General features: G+C 34.0%; 1 protein-coding gene across 1 annotated transcript; it reads right to left on the bottom strand.

Moving 5' to 3' along the window:
* Positions 1-498: 498 nt before the first annotated feature.
* LOC132564194 (uncharacterized) lies at positions 499-14,688 on the bottom strand. Its single transcript, XM_060228870.1, has 6 exons — positions 14,478-14,688; positions 14,338-14,378; positions 3,910-4,074; positions 2,501-2,587; positions 2,085-2,189; positions 499-1,572 (listed from the first exon to the last, which is right to left on the bottom strand). The coding sequence occupies exons 1-6, from the start codon at positions 14,686-14,688 to the stop codon at positions 499-501; spliced, it is 1,683 nt and encodes a 560-aa protein (XP_060084853.1).
* Between the last annotated feature and the right edge of the window lie 3,801 nt (positions 14,689-18,489).

Here is an 18,489-nt window from a genome sequence, read left to right on the forward strand (position 1 = left end):
TACTCTGTACACTTCTTATTAAAGCGTCAATTGTCTCCGTAAAATACATGGATACAATTATAATCAGATTAATCAACATAATACTGTGAAATGCCGTCTAGATGAAATCAGTATCATGGGTTCTTCAGGACGAAGATGGCGACTTTCGAATACTGATTTGTGACCTGGTCTGTCAAAATGTGAAGAAAAAGAACGTAAACATACTGCTTATGGTTTTATACGTCAAATCTGCCCTGAGTTTCCTTTTTCTTTCCTCGCTATTAGGTGTTATTTATTGATGGTGATAACAGTGGATTTCCGGAACGGAGTCGTTGAAACTATCAGAACTTTCCGTCAAATTTGGCCGCATCATCCTGTGACGATATCATCAGAAAGAATTGATAAGGTTAATAGTGGAAAGCATATTGAAGAACAGAAATCGTTCCTTGGATATTGACCATTATATCGATTTAAATAGTCTGAAAAAGAGGAGAGAGAGAGAAAAAGTCTGTATGATTATCATGAAATACCGGAGTAGGAACGTCTGGTTCGTTGGTAGAGCTGACGTTCCACGTGAAAGTTCGGGTCGACAACCTTATTTTGTATCTTTACGTTTGAGAGTTTATGCATTATTCCAGTGGAGTTACCATGACACCATGGATTCACCTTTGTCGTGCGTTTTAATGGCGGTCGTTGTTGAGTAGTGTTGATGAACGGTAATGGTGGCTCTTTCTGGGGCCGGAGGAGATGCGACTCACCCAAAATTTTAGAGACCTGTGAGAACGCAGACGGAGTTGTCAGAGGCCTTTGTCGTCGCGATGAACTAAAGTGTCCTTGAGTTGTTGGTCTAGCAGGTTCACTGCACGTGGTTTTCGCAGAATGCATTCTTGCGAGGAATGGGATACTTTCTACCGAACCTTGGTCAACGCTTTTGCGTCTCCATAGTTTACTCTCTCGTGCATAACTACCCACTGCTTGTACAACAGTAACGTTTCTTTCTTTGGCACTATTTGAACATTTTCTGTGATCTAGTATCTGGTTTGTATGTTTAAGTATCGAAAAAGAAGCTTTTGTTCCCCGTCTTAGAATACCCGGCCTTTCGGGTTTCTCTGGAGCGCACATGTATGGAGAACTACGCTGTGTTAACGACCAATAGCCCTCATCATTGAGTTCGAACTCGTGTTTCTTCAGAATATCACCTGAGAGAAACGATGAATTATCATCGACGTCTTTGATCTCATCGAACTTCCCACTATGGTGCCCCGAGTCAGCATCGTCGTCCTTTTTAGTTTCTTTCCGTTTGCTTTCATCTCCACTTTCCTCTCCACTATTATCACCCTCGTCTGCATTCTCTTCATCTTCCTCCTCAACCTCTTCCTCCTCTCCCGGTACCCGTGGAAGGGGTGGCGGTAGGGGGCGTCTCGAAAACTTCCTCCAGCGAGGAGTGATCTTTCGGTAGGGAAACCAGTTCTCATTTTTAAGGTCAATCAGTTCAACAATGAATTCGTGGCCTTTCTCGTACGCGATCTGTCGGCACGATTTACGGAAACAATCGAACCTCTTATTACCTGTCTTCTCCTTCTCGTGCATATCCTGTAAATAAAAATAAACATAGCTTTTTAATAAAAATAGGATTTAAGAAAATAAAGAGACAAAGCATTAAATATCACTAAGGTTTTAATGACCGTCATAATTTTTTTATACATTACGCAAGGTATTCAGACCGACATTGAAATCCCATCAAACAGACAAGCTACATGATGGTCGTTAAGGCATATGTATAGAGACAGATTTAAGATTTAATTATAAAAATGTTTATGATTATTCAGTTCGCGATAACTCTAATATATTACACAAGACAGTTACTAACACACATCAGAAAATTAAGATAATTATATATACAAAGTGTTGTGTCCTCAGAATCACCGACAACATCAGGACTCCAACAAAGTATCGCTTATCAGTAATCCATTGAACGTTTACAACCATGTACAAGTATATAGCTGGTATTGTAAGCTTTGTAATGGCAACACATAGAAAACTGGCAAAGGAAATGATGATTTTCTAATTTCATGGCGAGGGATTTTTTACTAAATGAAACTTACGATTAAATCAATTTCATAGTTGACATCAATGCCGATGTCGATAAGGAATTCCGCCATCAACATCTGACCTGTTCTCATGGCAACCATCAGCATGTTCTCGTTAAACTGAAGTTATATATAAAACATTGAATATGAATGACTTTCAAATCAAAATTATTTCTCGATTTTAAGATTAAGATTATGAAATCATATAAATGAAGAAAAAAGACAGTGCAGGTATGGTCCTTTCCTTAATCTATATATCATAGATCTTCTTCCTCAAAAAGAATTGTAGAAAAGAAGAAGAAAATGTAAGTCATCATGAACATTTATTTCGCTTAGACTTGACTTGAATAACGCACAAACTGGCCAGTAACTTTTACCAGTTGAAAAAACTACCACCAATAAAACGTCAAAAAAGGAACATCAACACTCACCCAAGTCATATTGATATCAGCATTAGGTTTATCCAGACAGTTCTGGTAGACTGCGGTATCTCCGTTACAGACAGCGGTGTACATAGCCTACAGAAAAAACAGATTTATTAAATTACTATCAGACTGATCTCCTCTATGGCTGAAAATGTTGATTTAAACATATTTTATTATCAGTAGCAGAAAATGGATCAGAGACAAGTTCTAGCAACTTATGAACGCTTCTACGTAATTAAAATTACAAATAATTAATATACTGCACGTGACACATATTTATACTATAAACATTAAGATATGTAATTCATAGACGTGCAATTCTAAGTTTGAATCATTTTGTCAAAAGGAGGAAAAGATGAGATCATAGGATAGAAAGAAAAGAAGAGAAAAAAGAGATAGTATAAATTTTATATCGATTTTATATCAATTCAGTGCCGACTGTAAACTGATCAGAAATAGGTAGTATTAAAACACTGAAAATGTTGATGCAGTCCATTGCATGTAATTCTAACTTTGTATCGAAAAGTAAAATTCACTTGTTTTACAAGTTTTAATCACAACACAAAGTTGTCGTTCTTTACATCTAGAAACATTAGAGATTGAGAAGTTGATAATGAACCAAGCATAATTTCGTCACTCCTGCTGTCAGTTACCTTGTAATCAGGTATACTGATTACCTGAAATGTTCGTGTTCACTTGACTTCGCGTTAAGGAACCATTAAGATCGGTCTTTAGCACAGAAATTGTTTAAACCTCGTTTAAATAAAACAAGTTAACTATATTCATATGGTAGCATCAAAGAAAACACAACATTTTTTCCAAACAACGAACATTATATAAATGATTTTTTTGCAACTCAAATCTCCGTATCGCAATGATATTTTCTGACATAAATTATTTAAGAAGGAAGCACGTTTCTAGGGACTTGAATATTTTAAGGAAAAGTTTGAAGAAATAACGACCTTTCTAATGACTTCGAAGTTTTAAGAAGGAGCAACATTTTTGGTGAATTAGATGTTTTATGAAGGAAATACTTTCCTGGTGACTGGAATGTTTTAAGAAGAAAGTGCCGTTCTAGTGGCTTTATGAAGGAAATACTTTCCTGGTGACTGGAATGTTTTAAGAAGAAAGTGCCGTTCTAGTGGCTTCGATGTTTTAAGAAGGAAAGACTAGTGACTGGGATGACTTAAGAGGAGTATTCCTTCCTGATAAGCTGGATGTTTGACAGATAGACTAATGGCTTTGGTATTTTATGACGCTGCCATTTTTCTACCGATCTGGAGATTTTTCCCTGATTGGTGTTTTAAGAATGAGGAAGTTTTCTAGTCACTTTGACGTCTTTTATCTAAATATTTGATATTTTCATATACCAAGCGTATATGTTTTTATTTGATATTTTTTCTTCCGTAATATACCTCCTTTTCTTCCTCTGTCATTTCCGTTTCCGGTTCTTCGTCCTCTTCAATCTGTTCATCTTCTTTTTCCTCTTCGTCTTTGTCAGAATTGCCTTCATCATTGGCTTTTCCTTGGGTGTCTTTAGTGTCCTCATCTCCATCACCTGTTAGTAACGCATCACTTTCCTTTGAAAGAAGAAAACAACAATTTGTTTACTAAATTCTAAACAAAAATCAAGTGTAAATATTCCCAACAACAAAACAGAAGGATTAATTTTATCATTTCTTACAGACCTAATACAGACCAGGAAATAACAATACCATCTATTATCTTTAAACTGGCGTACAGTCTGATGAGTAAGCCATATTAGGTACCTATTTCTCCTAGTGTCGAAGAATTTGAGTTTGAACTAAGGTTCTGATGGCATATAGGTAAATTTCTTCCCCTTCTATCGAATCGGCTAAAACACAGTATTTGTCCAGTTTTAAAATCTATGATGTTATATGCAGTTTAGAGATAATTTGTAGCATTTATAGTTAATTTCTTTGATTTAAAACGCGTAATAATGACCATTCCCAATGGCCACCAAATTTCAGGTCGATACATAACTTCGTTGTTAAGTTATGAAAATATAAATGTCCCTAGAATAGCCATTTTTTGGCGTTATACTGTCTCACTTCAATATTTCATAATTTCAAACTAAAATTAATATATTATCTGTGGATTGTTATCAAATTACATCAATGAAAGTTTATAGAACATTTCCCATCATAAAGTTTGGTGGTTAATTCATAAAAATAGGCCAAATATTAAGGAAGTTATGACTGAATTAAAAAAACATGTGCTTCTGTCAAATTTTTAAAAAAGAGCAGATATGTTGTGTTATATGCCTGAAAAATACTGAAAACATACTAATTTGCAAATGTTTGTTTTTTTAAGACTCGTGTTCGATCAAAGTTTGAAATATTGGCGTATATGGGCAGTCATAAGTTGCTTTTTTTTTTAAAAAATTGAGCATTAAAAAGTTAAGAGTGAAAAATGATTAATATGTAGTGTCCGTAACCATGGGGTTTTGTCTGAGGATACATTTACGATAATAAGGGAATGTTGAAGAATATTATAGCTCTTAATATGCAACTTGTAAATAAAAAATATTCTGTGTTGAATTGAACTTGACACTGAATTTTTTCACATTTTAATGGTTACGGACACTACATAATTTTCCCCCAAAAAATACAATTTGAATTTCACCTATTTACAATTGCCTTTTTTGTTTAACTTTACTGCTTACACAACCACATTCTTTATAATGCAATATCATGCTAATATTGCGTCACTTTTTAATTGTATATTGTGGCTGATGCAATAATTGTATGATGCAATATGATTGCATAATCCAAATGAGTGGTTTTGAAAAACAAAGGGACACATTACCATTATCGTAATTGAAGAATAGCTCATGCTCAATATTGAGTAGTAGGTTATTTCATGGAAGCAAGAAACCCTCACAAATGGAATCAAATGAAGATTTAAGCTCAAGTGATGACCCAGGTATGTATAAATGTATATTAAAGCATTACTTATTATATTATGTAGTGTCCGTAACCTAAAATATGCATATTAATGCTGCCCTGTATCTAACAATTTTACATATATGCTAACCAAACTCTGATGCTTGTATCGTTGTTTTATTGAGCCCAAACATAAAAGAAGGAGAAATAACCCTTTATGTAGTTTCATCAGAGAATGCATATAGGGAATTCGCAATTTGTCTCTTATTGTTTGCATTGAAAATTCCTTTTATGAGGCAAATATCTTCAGAAACTGTTTTAAACAAAGCTGTATGTAACTTACTGCTATTAATGCAGAATATTTACACAGTACATGCCTATTTAATGCAATGAATTTAGGCTTCGGGTATATTTTATGGCACTAATCTCTAAAGATACGGACACTACAAAATACAACAATTTTCACAAGACAACTATATTATTACGGTATGTCATACACAAATTTTGTGTTCATACTCTATCAATTATACCAATATAAGATAATTATAGCCCATATGGATGCATTTTATCCAGAATAATTGCTTTAACATGAACTTTAAAATCACAGACTTAATAAACGAAAACATTGTGATTTTGAATTTTTAGAAAACAAAATAGTTATATTTATGTTTCATTTCTATTTTGCAGAAAAGGGCAGAAAACGATCACTGCGACCCAGAAAACCTGAAAAGCTTGTTGAGAATAAACCAGTTGATGACAAGGTCAAAAAGCAAACAGAGAAAAACAGACTAAAAGTTAAGGCATGGAGAAATCGCCAGAAAATGGAAAACCCTACATATTATGATGCTTTGAAGAAGGCTGACAGAGATAGAAAAAAGAAGGAAAGAATGAAAGTTAAACAGATGGCTAACTCAGATCCCGAATTAAAAGTTTTGCTAAGAAAGAAAAAGGCTGAAGAAATGAAAATATATCGTCAGAGAAAAAAGGTGAAAGCTATGAAATCAATGCCCTCTAGTAGTACCCTGTCAGAAATTTCAGATGGAAAGAAGAGTAAAGCAGCTAATTTGAAAGAAAAAAAGAAAGAAGCTGTGAAGCGAACACAAAGATGGAGAATGCGTATTAAGCTAAATAAATCACAAACTATGAAAAACACAGATAATAATGACAGTCATAATGTAAACACTACAAATGAAGGCAACATATCCCGCGCATCAATGTACAGACGTGTAAAAACAGTGAAAGACATTCTACCTCGGACACCAACAAAAAAAGCTGCTATCTTAAAGAAAATCATTGAATCTCCATCAACATCAAAAATCCTTTCTGATCAAGGAGTGACTATGACACCTGCATGCAAGAAAAAACTTAAAGTAGCAAATGCAATGGTAGAATCGGTGAAAGAAAGTATATCTGAAGTGAAAAGTGGTGGTCAAAAAGACAGAGAAAAGAAACATGCATATAATGTTATACGAGGTTCAGTGCTGAAGAAATACAGTAAATACACACTTGGAAAATACTTCAGTGTTTCCTACAATGCCAGAAAGATGAACGCTCAATGGTGGAAAAAGAAACAAAGAAAGAGAAGATCTGATGCAATTAGTGAGGACGTAAAACAATCTGTAAAGGACTTCTTCTTGAGTGCTGAAGTTAGCAGAGAAGTACCGTGTAAACGCGAGGTTGTGAGAATTAAAACAGAGTCAGGTAAAAAAGAAACCCTACAGAAGCATGTGATGACGATGACACTAGAGGAGGCACATAAACTGTACAAAACAAAACATCCAAGCCATAAGATAGGCCTAACATCATTCAGTAAATTGAAACCAGTAAATGTAAAGAAAGTATCAGAGACCAGCAGGAGGACATGTCTCTGCCAGATCTGTTGTAATATAGCCCTGAAAGTAGAAGCACTAGCAACAGTAAAACGAGCTGTGAAAGAAAAAGGTATGGTAGATGATATTCAGATCGATAAGAAAAGTTTAAGTGATGTAACATTTTGCAGTTATGAACATGAACCATCTGTAAAGTGTTTGACAAGAAATTGTGAAAACTGTGGTGTTGGAGGCCTGAGAAAGTACTTAGAACCTTTGGATACTAAAAATGCTGATGATATATCATGGTACCATTGGGAAACTATTGAAATCAAGAAAGATGAAAAACTTAAGCGCTGCGTTTCTTGTGTACCGAAGAAAACCAATTTTCAAACGTTTGTGGCAGTTATGAACATGAACCATCTGTAAAGTGTTTGACAAGAAATTGTGAAAACTGTGGTGTTGGAGGCCTGAGAAAGTACTTAGAACCTTTGGATACTAAAAATGCTGATGATATATCATGGTACCATTGGGAAACTATTGAAATCAAGAAAGATGAAAAACTTAAGCGCTGCGTTTCTTGTGTACCGAAGAAAACCAATTTTCAAACGTTTGTGGCAGCTTTAGAAAAAGACATGGCAGTGTACCCCACACATGCATTCAGAGCTTCCTGGCAACAAAAACAGATGGGGGTGTGTATAGAAACGTTACTTCCGCGATCTGTTACAATGGTGATGGATTTTAGCGAAAATTATGGTTGTGTTTTCCAAAGTGAAGTACAGTCAGGATTCTTTGATCGGAACCAGGTCACGGTGCATCCAATGATGTGCTACTACAAGGAAAATGTTGGAGACAAAGTTGCTACAGTGAAACATGCCATAATTGGCATAAGTGAAGAAACTAAACATGATGCTGATTTAGCTATAGCATTTGAAAATCGCGCCTTGGAGACATTGGAAAACATGGGAGTAAATATCAAAGAAGTCCATGAATGGACAGATGGGTGTGCAGCCCAGTATAAAGGGAAAAAGGCTTTTGCAGATATCAGCCTTAGAAAGGAACCAACAATTGTACGAAATTATTTCGAGACATCTCATGGCAAGAATGTGTGTGATGGTTTGGGCGCCACAGTAAAGAATGCTTGTTATCGTGCTGTTATTAGCAATCGAGAAGTTATTGGCAATGCGGAGGATGTGTACAACTTTTGCCAAAATAATCTTAAAATGGAAACAGCTGATAATGAAAGAAACACGGTCTCCAGAAGAGAATTTGTGTTCATTGAAAATGCAAACAGAAACAGACCAGAAACTAATGTTCAGACATTAACAGGAACAAGGAAACTGCATTCTGTCAAGTCTTCAGACAAGGAATATGAGCTTTTCATAAGAAACCTTAGCTGCTATTGTGATGCTTGTGTTAAGGGAAATAATCCAGGGTGCGAAAATCCTGACATCGTTGACAACTGGGAGCAACGAAACCTTGAACTTATAGATAAAACGACAGACAGTAAAAGTTCAAAAAGAGATCAGCACTGCAGTAAAAAGCAACCTCAATCTCAGATTCAGAAACGAATTCGTTCAAAAGGAGAGTCAAACTCTGAGAAAACAGAGACAGCTAAACCTAAGAGAAGGAAAATCGTGAATACAACACCGACATCTCCACAGTCAGTCCGAAAACATTACACACCAGGTGATTTTGTGGCAGTGGGTTTGAAACCCAGAAAGGGGCCAATAAGTGTTTATGTAGCAGAAGTTACACATGTTTATGAAGCAGAGTGTGGGCTAAAATATATGAGGAAATCTGGAAATGTCTATGTATGGCCTGATACGCCAGACATGTCTCAGGAGCTTACAGAAAACATCATTGCAAAACTGGAAAACCCTCAACTTGTTAATGAAAGGGGACATTTTAAATTCAAAACAGATGAATTACATGCCATTAACATTGATCTTATGAAAATACACAAGCATACATGTTTCAAGTAAAAAACATGAAAGTGGAACAAGACTAGGTTACAGGTGTAGTGTCCGTAACCAAAGTGACAAAACCATTATCCTGTTAGTTTTAAACAGCTGTGAGTGACTAAGTGACTTGAACTGCTGGAAAATTATATAGTCTTCATGCTAGTCAGTAAATGTGTTTTGAACATGGAGTTACAGGGAAGAAAAATGTTACATATATACATGAATCGAGTTAAATTTTATATCTGTTTGAAAACGCCAATTTTTGTTCGTTTGAAATACGGTCTCAGGAAGAGTGCATTTTTATTATGTTGTTTGTATTCCATTTTTCACATTTCAATGTAAATATGAAAAGAAAACTCTTGTTTTATTTAAATATTGGTATAATATGGCCGTTACAGAATGTGTAGTGTCCGTAACCAAAGTGACATTATTTTTGTTGTGTACAAATTGGCTAAAAAATCATATACCGCCCACTGTTTCCACTTCAAAGTTGCCAAACTTTTGAATAATGTGTTTTTGCTAGTCATTTAATGTGTTTTTGACATTGAAAAATGTTCGATTTTTTTATAATACTTAAAGTTTGTTGATAAAATTGTCTAAAGTTTTCGTTTTTTGGTAAATGCCCCCAAAAATGTTCAAAATTTTGTCTTTAGGGAGAGTGTATGTGGTTTCATTGTTATTTGCATTACACTTTTGACATTTTTGTGTAAATTTGAATAAAAGAATCTTGTTTTCAATAAAATAGTGCTTGTTATATACCTGCTGTAGTGTCCGTAACTGAAAGGTAACCTGTACTAAAAAAGCTCAAAAAAATTTTTTTGTAACAACTGCTGAAGCGAAATGCATATCAATTTAAATGACTCAAGTATTGAACTTTTGATAGTTTGAATGTTAAGGCACTGCAAGAAAGTTACATTTTTACCCTGATGAGACAGTTTTGTCCATGAATACTGTGTTTTAGCCGAATGTGAATGGGCAGCCGATTCGATGAAATGACAGCCCTAGTGAGTGCGGTGGGGAATACCTTATTTGATCAAAATAAAAAAGTTATTTTCTGAGTCCCTGCCTAGATCAGTCAGGGTGAAGCCAGGGAAATAGAGAAACTTTATATTACACATGTAAGATGAGAAAGGTTTGGTTTTAATGCCATTCTTGTCCACACATATAAAAAACAGCAAATCATGGTAATGCTTCCAACAATGGACACAACGTCGTTTAATTGAAATGACATCACGATCACAAAGGTAACCATCAAATAGGCACAAAAATCAATGTCCTCAGTTCCGTTCAGTTTGCACTGTAGACAATATACATATGTTAATGGGGAAAGTGTTGGTTTACGAAAGTAATTTTACAACATACTTACACACAAATTTCCTTCCACATCACCTTCCACAATTTGCCATTAGTTGAGCAATTTACCCTTTTGTTAAACATTTATTTGGCTATTCTGTCCATTTGACTACATTAAATAATCTTAGTTCCAAGTTTTCCCACACCATTTAATATATTTGATAAGATTTTATCAACGTCCCACAATGTTGTTGAGCAAGGAAAAGTATTCAATAAGGTGAATTGATTTCCTATAGATTGACAGGTGCAACCACTTAGTGTGTTTTGCATTAAACAGGTAATTTAAAACTATTACCAAAAGGATTTGACAATGATTTTACATTTAATGATCACATCTCTCGTATAGAAATACAAAAATATATGTAGTCTGTTCGCACAATTACATTGATATCGTATTATCTATAATTTGTTAACATATACTGACTACAAATATTACAGTGGTTTTAAATAGCACATTACATTTGTTGAATAGAAAGTCACTTAAAGAGACGAAAATAACCCCTTTTTGACATTGTTCATTTTCTATTCACGGATAAAAGCCAGTGTCTATTTCACAACATCATTGACAAGGTTTAATACAGAGATAGGATGTGACGTATTTACTGAGATCCTGCTTGATGAATCTAATAGTTAATAATTCAGTGAACATTACCGTATTGATCAGACAGATTGTTCTTTTGTCCCGGAAAACACAAGTCTCATGCAATCGATAAACAATGTCAACAGCTGTCGTGTAATAGTATACTTAAGGATTATAAGTTGACATGTAATATGATATCGAAGAAGTCGTCAGCTGAATATCGTTTGTTTCAGTAAATATTTGGTTACTGCAGGTTCTCTTAAAGGGACTAAAATGGTTAGATTTTCATTTCATAACTGATAAAAAATCATTATAACATTGAAATAGCTGTTAAAAGTTGTGCATGTTCTGTTAATTACATCATTTTAATGTTTGCATAACTATTTTATCAAAAGCGTCAAAACATTAAAATAAAATAGCAGCGACCCAAGACTAATCCATATCTTTATTGTTCGTTTAGAAATTGTAACAAAACGATGGTTTAAAACAAAGTTCCGAAAGGTCACATGATAAACTCGGCTATCTTCGATCCGCAATTGGCGGTAGACACAACAGCGAGTGTCGACTAGAGTTAATTTGAAGCTGACAATCCTTATAAATTTTTCGCAGACAGCGCTGTAATTTTGAGAATAGTCTAATTTGAATTATAATTACGCTCGTCCGAAATCAAACGCACATCTTACCATAGTCCCTTTAATGTTTGAGGATGTTTTACTTTTCTGTGCGTCAAAAATAGTTTAATGAATCACATTCCTATTTTACAGAGATTATTATTGACGTTATCACTTAAATATTTTACAGTCTGTTTTACATCTTATTATTCAAGTGTCGAAAAAGAATGACCCTTTGATAAAATATAATTCGATGAATATACACATGTGACCAAAGAGGATTACATTCAAAAGGGAAGAAATTCAAACATGATTTTATGAAAGAGAATAGTTATTTTGGATAGTGACAAAACGATATCGCATATATAGACGTTACTTGAAAATCTGTCGAAATGATTGGCATTATTCCAGCTCTATTATACAAATCTTTAAAACGATTTTTATTTGACATTTAAACTTTGCCTCATAACAGAAATGCATAAATTACCTAATAATAGTGTTTATTATAGAAAATAACGTCAACCAATCTACTTGTAATTGTCATTTTACGCAAATGGTTGTCGGTAATTGGCTTAAGATCAGAGTGGAGCTAACAAAGAGTCCATTGAACGTTAAATTAGAAGTTTACATTCATTTAGAAATTTCATTTTTATTCTTCAAAGTCATATTTAAAACTCTGTTCCGCAAGAAGAAGTTTTTCGTATTAAATGTAAGGCATTTAAATGTAATCAAATTGTTGCTTGATTCGATTTGGTTTTGAAAGCACTTTGATTCGTCCCCGTGTATTGGTTTTATATGAACTAAGAAACTTCTTTCTTATCCCCTGTGAGACTTATGTTGATGTTTAATTAAACATCATTGCTGTGTTAAAGCAAAAATCATAAAAATGTAGGAAGGATAGAGCAGCATTGGTTTAAAGACTCTTATCACAATATAGGACAAATAACGATAAATGATGGGCTTTATAATCAGAAAACATCACAGGTTGAATGAATGATAAACCGACCGCCTTGAGACGAGAGATTTAATATTGTGTCAAAACAAGGGAAAGATAACTCCTATCACGGAACATACGAGTCGTTACCACGTGAAAAGCGGAAACAATGCTGTAGATAACTAGATTTAGACTTTTATTCGAATCTTACAATCATTCCGGCTTTAAGATGAGAGATAGTACCTTTCTCCTATTATTGTGATATGATAATTTGATCAAACATTTCGCATAGAAGAAAACATTTCAACGACACCCTTCTTAGATGTTTACAATTTTGAACATGAAACATAATGTATGCAGGATGTGAGGATACTTTTATTTGTGTAATATCAGCAGACTTAAATCTTTTGTAATTTTAGGCAATCTGAAAGTGACATTCTATCTACTGTAAAATATGTGTGCTTTCGATCAAAAAACTGCAATATTGGGTCACATCAAGTCATCACCATTGGCCTTTCAAGGCATAGATAATGATTTCTAAAGCGGTATATACGTTATAAATGGTTACTTAATTCTGCACTAAATCGATACTGTCATCAGTTCATATTTAATAGTGCACATATTTCACGTATTTCGAATCATATCGAAATTGAATGAGTATTTTATAAAATATATAACTGGGGACTAGGCATTCACAACATGCTACCTGCTAACTCTATATTGACTTTTATAAAAGTATTGATAAATAGTTACTGAATATCTCACCTGAAGGACCTGACGGATATTCAATTATTTGTATAGAAAGCATTTTAAGTTTCCAGGTAGGAATCTTTTCATATATCTATTAGTTACATAGATAAGTCTAAATATCCATGTATTCGCTATTTGAATGGAGCTATATCGACGAAAAAAGAGCAAAATTAAAATGCATTTAAAACTAATATGTTGTCGTCAGGTGGAAGTAGCTATTTTACCTGTGCTTACCTGTATTATTTGGCGATTGACTACTAATGGGCTAAAAGGTTACCAGTAGTATGTGTAAACTGTAGAGATTAGCTTGTTGGTTTAGCTCATTTAAATAAAGTCATTGAAAGAAACTAGTTACCTCCTCTGAGGACGAGAACAAAAATGGCTATTGAAACAGCAGCGGATGACAGAAAGATATATAGAAATCCACCTGATATGTAACCATGTTTGATTTCAATCCAAAGAAATGTACGTGTTATGAATATCATGAGTACATAAGCAAACTAAAAATATCAATGTAATCAGAGAGTACCTTGAGGTTCTCGATATACTGGTTTTGGTAACAATTCATTTCCGAATGTATGTCGACAGTGTTAATGGCGTCCCTGAACTCGTGAAGTGAAGTAATACAAACACAGAAGAAAGGTTAGGATCGAAAGCCATTCAGTTTGGGGAAATTGATTGAAACCTTTTATATGAACTTTTGGCTCGACTTAATCGCAATATATTGGCTCTTGTCGATAAAAAAATGTAGGAAATCCTCATGCTTTCAAAACACTTGAAAATGATTCAGAAAATGACAAGCATTGCTTATAAAGGATTTTGTTGCCATAGTTTCTGTAAAGATAAGGAAAAAGTCTGAGACTCGGTAAACATTTTAAGATGTCTGTAACCAAAACTTTGGCCAAGTATTATTTGACCGAAAGTCACACCTTCTTACCTCCACGGTTGCTGATCGTTCTGTCACTTCTTCCGGTGGATCTTCTGATCGTTCTGTCACTTCTTCCGGTAGATCTTCTGACCGTCCTGTCACCCCTTCCGGTGGACCTTCTGACCGTCCTGTCACCCCTCCCGGTGGACCTTCTGTATGATGTTCTAGATCCCCACCGCCCAAGTCTAATGTTATTTTATCATGACAACCATTACACTCGGAATCATCAATATTTTTGTCCTGGTGATTGTCTTCACTCATTTTCTCTCCTTTGTTCATGGGTGAATTTTCTTCCGTCCTCTCTTGTCCATCATCATAATCTGTAAAGTCCAACTGAGTGCCAAATTGTTCCGTTGCCATAGCAATCTCATGATGATATTAACACGATTCACATTTTACCTGAAATGTACAAAAACATGCAGGCTAAGTGCTAATATTTTACGATGAAATATTTCATTATATATTTCTTTGTGTTGCTATTCTTCTAGATTTTAAGTTCCTTTGAGAGTAATGCGGACATGAACGCCAAACATTACATCCCAAAACTTTAAAAATTCAAGCGAACCCGTATTTATGTATCAAACAGGCTTGATATGTTGTTCCAGACCTCAATTACCCCCAGTGGACCCTCATGTCTGTTAAGTTTGCTCGTGCCTATAAATTGTAATGAATGTTTTCCTTCCATAAATAATGCACATCGTCCCAGAAGCTGTTGAATATATATAAGTTCCATAGAGAAAGCATTGCATGTGTAATATCAGTTTTGTGGGTATTTTGAACTAATACAATTTCATGGTTCTGATATCCTGTATATTTTCGTATCAATAAATTAACAACAATTAGCAACAATGCTCGTTCTGAAAGGTTTTTTTATCTCAGCACACGACTGGTTTTTTATATACATGTGATACTTACAACACAGCATTTGTCATTCCATGTTAGATATATGGTAATATAGAAACGGTTCATACATCATTACAAATTGACGTTTATATTACTTGTTGCAAACAAAAAATGGTATCATATGACATTGGATAGTTACGTTCAATAGAGACGGCAATGATAATCTGTCACGAACATGCCGACCTGGTAACAAACCAGTTTTACACATAATGGGGTAGTCGTTTAATTATTCATGCTAAATCATAATAAGAAACAAAATTAATAATTCGTCTTTTCATTGAAATATTGAAACAGAACAATAATGAGATGATAAATTACCCGACACTGTACCTTGCGTTCTTTACTTATATATACCTTTTTCCATACACAAGGATATTTAGTTTCAGTTCTAAATCAATGCAGTGCCCAATTTCATGAAAGCAAATTTTCTATTACGTTTATTTGAATTTAAATTGCGGATCTACCACACATGTACGTGATATTGACACATGGTGGGTTTTAAAGCAATATTTCATAAGATACAAACATTGAAATTTTTATATTGGCAACTAGTGTATTTGTCATCATAAATTTCCTGATGTTTAATTTTCCTACCTTTACGTATGTTAAATAACTATTATTTACATCTGCATTTACACTTACGCATTACTTATCTAATTATAAAAGTTTATTCAGCAACCTACCTTTTGATAAACAAATTATTGACCAGAAGCACATAAGAAAGTAAACTTCAAAGGAACACCTTTTTTTGGGTCTTATGTTTGAAGTCTCTAATAAATTTTTCCTGTAGAATCTGAATTGATTTTGTTGCATATATCTAGTACTTCATGACATGTACCAAAGACTTTGACATAATGTGTTCTAGTGTATGCACTGTAAATGCTGTAAAATATATCGTGAAAGGAAATAGATGGAATCATAATTATAACATCGATGAAATACATAGGATCTGAAATTACTTTCCATTTCATGAGATTGTATTCGAGACGAGATTCATAAAAGCTCAAATGAAATATACATTTTTACATTTTGACAGGTTTGAAAATCAACATATCATGACATTACAGTCTATTTCTGATTGGCGCCCCTAATGAAAATCACTTCAGAAAACATAACATAAGTGTTATATACGCAAAACATTACATGGGCAAATTCACTGGATAACAGGCAGATGATGTGTAATATATATTCTACGTCCAACTAATTATAAAAACGCAATATGTGAACACGTGAAAAAAATGCAGTAAACATAGGAATTAATAAAACCAGCAAATATAAAACGATGGTAAAAATGAAATCGTAATAACAAAGTTTCATGGTCGTTACATACATCTGGATCACAGTATTGATTAGGAAATCAAATACATATATCATGAGACACATTTTTTTTAAGAGACACTGTTGAGATGCCTACCAAACAACACTGCCTCTGTTTTAAAAAGTAACTCTTTTTATCATAAACAGAGTTTTAAATTTCAATTCCTTGATATGAAAAATCATTAAAGCTGACGCAGGTTGATGTCCTGATAAATACTTCAATGATTAAATTATCAACTCATGCTACTGACATACCTCTGTCACTACGGCCTCGGTAATCCATAAATATCTCCTATCTTATCCTAGCTCTATCATACACCCATAATAGTACTCCGGTCTAATATCGAATATCGAACACTTCATTAATCACAATTAAGTTATCGGTCGTACCCTTTGATTGTCTGCTTGTCTGTAGTTGTCGGAATATTTCTAAAGCTATATCTTACCTGCAGTGTCTCTTTCGGAGTTTTCAAGTGGGATTATATATGTTATTTATGAAAAGAAGGATCAAAGCGTCCCCTGCATACTCAGTGTTATTTGCACATCAGACGTGGAGTTTTACAAATCAGTCTGAATAACACTACAAAATTAAAGTGGTATATCATTCCAGTGAGTGTTTCTCAAGTGGTTCATCATTGTCAGAGAAGTTAGCTCCAGGTTGCGGGATTATATACACTAAGAACATTGTATACAACGACATTATTTTCAAAACGTACCTTTAATCATATATATAATGTAGATTTAAGTACAATTTTCTATTTCATTGGTGCAGTCATATTACAAATGCGTAACAGACATTGAAACGAGAGATATATTACTTTAGTGCCGTTTTAAATGCCACGGTGATTATAAAGCGATGTAGGAATCCCGAGTGTTGCAAATGCAACTGAACTATATTATGCTTTCTTACCATTAAGGACATGCATCATCTTCTACCTATTTGATATCTTTAAAAGGATAAAATGTTTAGCAGTTGTAGCATGACATTTTTTTATATTTGAGTTACTTAACCCTAAATATATTGCTCCCTTTGCGATATAGTATTGCATGGCAATATATCAAATTCTGGACAGAAAAAAAAGTACGATAACAGAATCATTCATTGCCATCAAACCGTAAAAATCTATCAGTGTATATATAGTGTTATTTATGCTTTACTATGTCCTACAATTGTAAACCGGATTCAGGTTTTGGGCCTTATATCTAATTAATACGGGGTGCCAATATGAACGAGTTACTATTGTTTTGTATATACATCATAACCTTGACCTGAGTTAGTTTGTCAAATCATTTTGCAAATTATCTGTTTATCTAGAGAAAAATCAACAATTAAGACGCATTAATATACAGAAAATTAAGTCCTGACAAAATATCCGATGTAGCATGTCTTAAATATGACAAGGATAGTATATATGTTATGCACGTGTTAAAACTCGGTTACTCGTAAAGGTCATGTTTTGTCACATGCCAAGCACTGAATGGCTACAAGTGCAATGAGGTATGTTCGTCAAAAATATAAAAAATAGTGTTCGGTGAAAATTCTCAAAATGTCATATAAGGCAGGCAATTTAAAAAGTGAATATACATAGTCACACTGTAGTAACGTGAAATTCTGTCTAGGTTTATTCATGTCATTGTTTTACAAGCTCTATTATACAGACTGAATAATATCGGTATGGAAAAAAAACAACTTGTATGGATGTTAGAATAAAAGATACACTGGTGTATAGTATATTTCTAATCAATTCATTATTAGTCGAGCTAAATGATGAATCACATTTCACTAAACAGCTGTTTCGTCTTTATTAGGACTCGTCAGTGATACAACTAGGAGCTTATTTTTCGAAACTTACGAAGCGACTGAGGAAAATCTAAAAAAAAATAAAAATAAATATATAATCTAGAGAAGGAGATGCACTAGACCCACAATTCAATAGGCTT

This window comes from Ylistrum balloti, unplaced genomic scaffold (assembly GCF_031769215.1).
Source record: "Ylistrum balloti isolate Yb309-2 unplaced genomic scaffold, AGI_CSIRO_Ybal_v1 Utg372038, whole genome shotgun sequence".
In the NCBI taxonomy this organism is placed as follows: domain Eukaryota; kingdom Metazoa; phylum Mollusca; class Bivalvia; order Pectinida; family Pectinidae; genus Ylistrum; species Ylistrum balloti.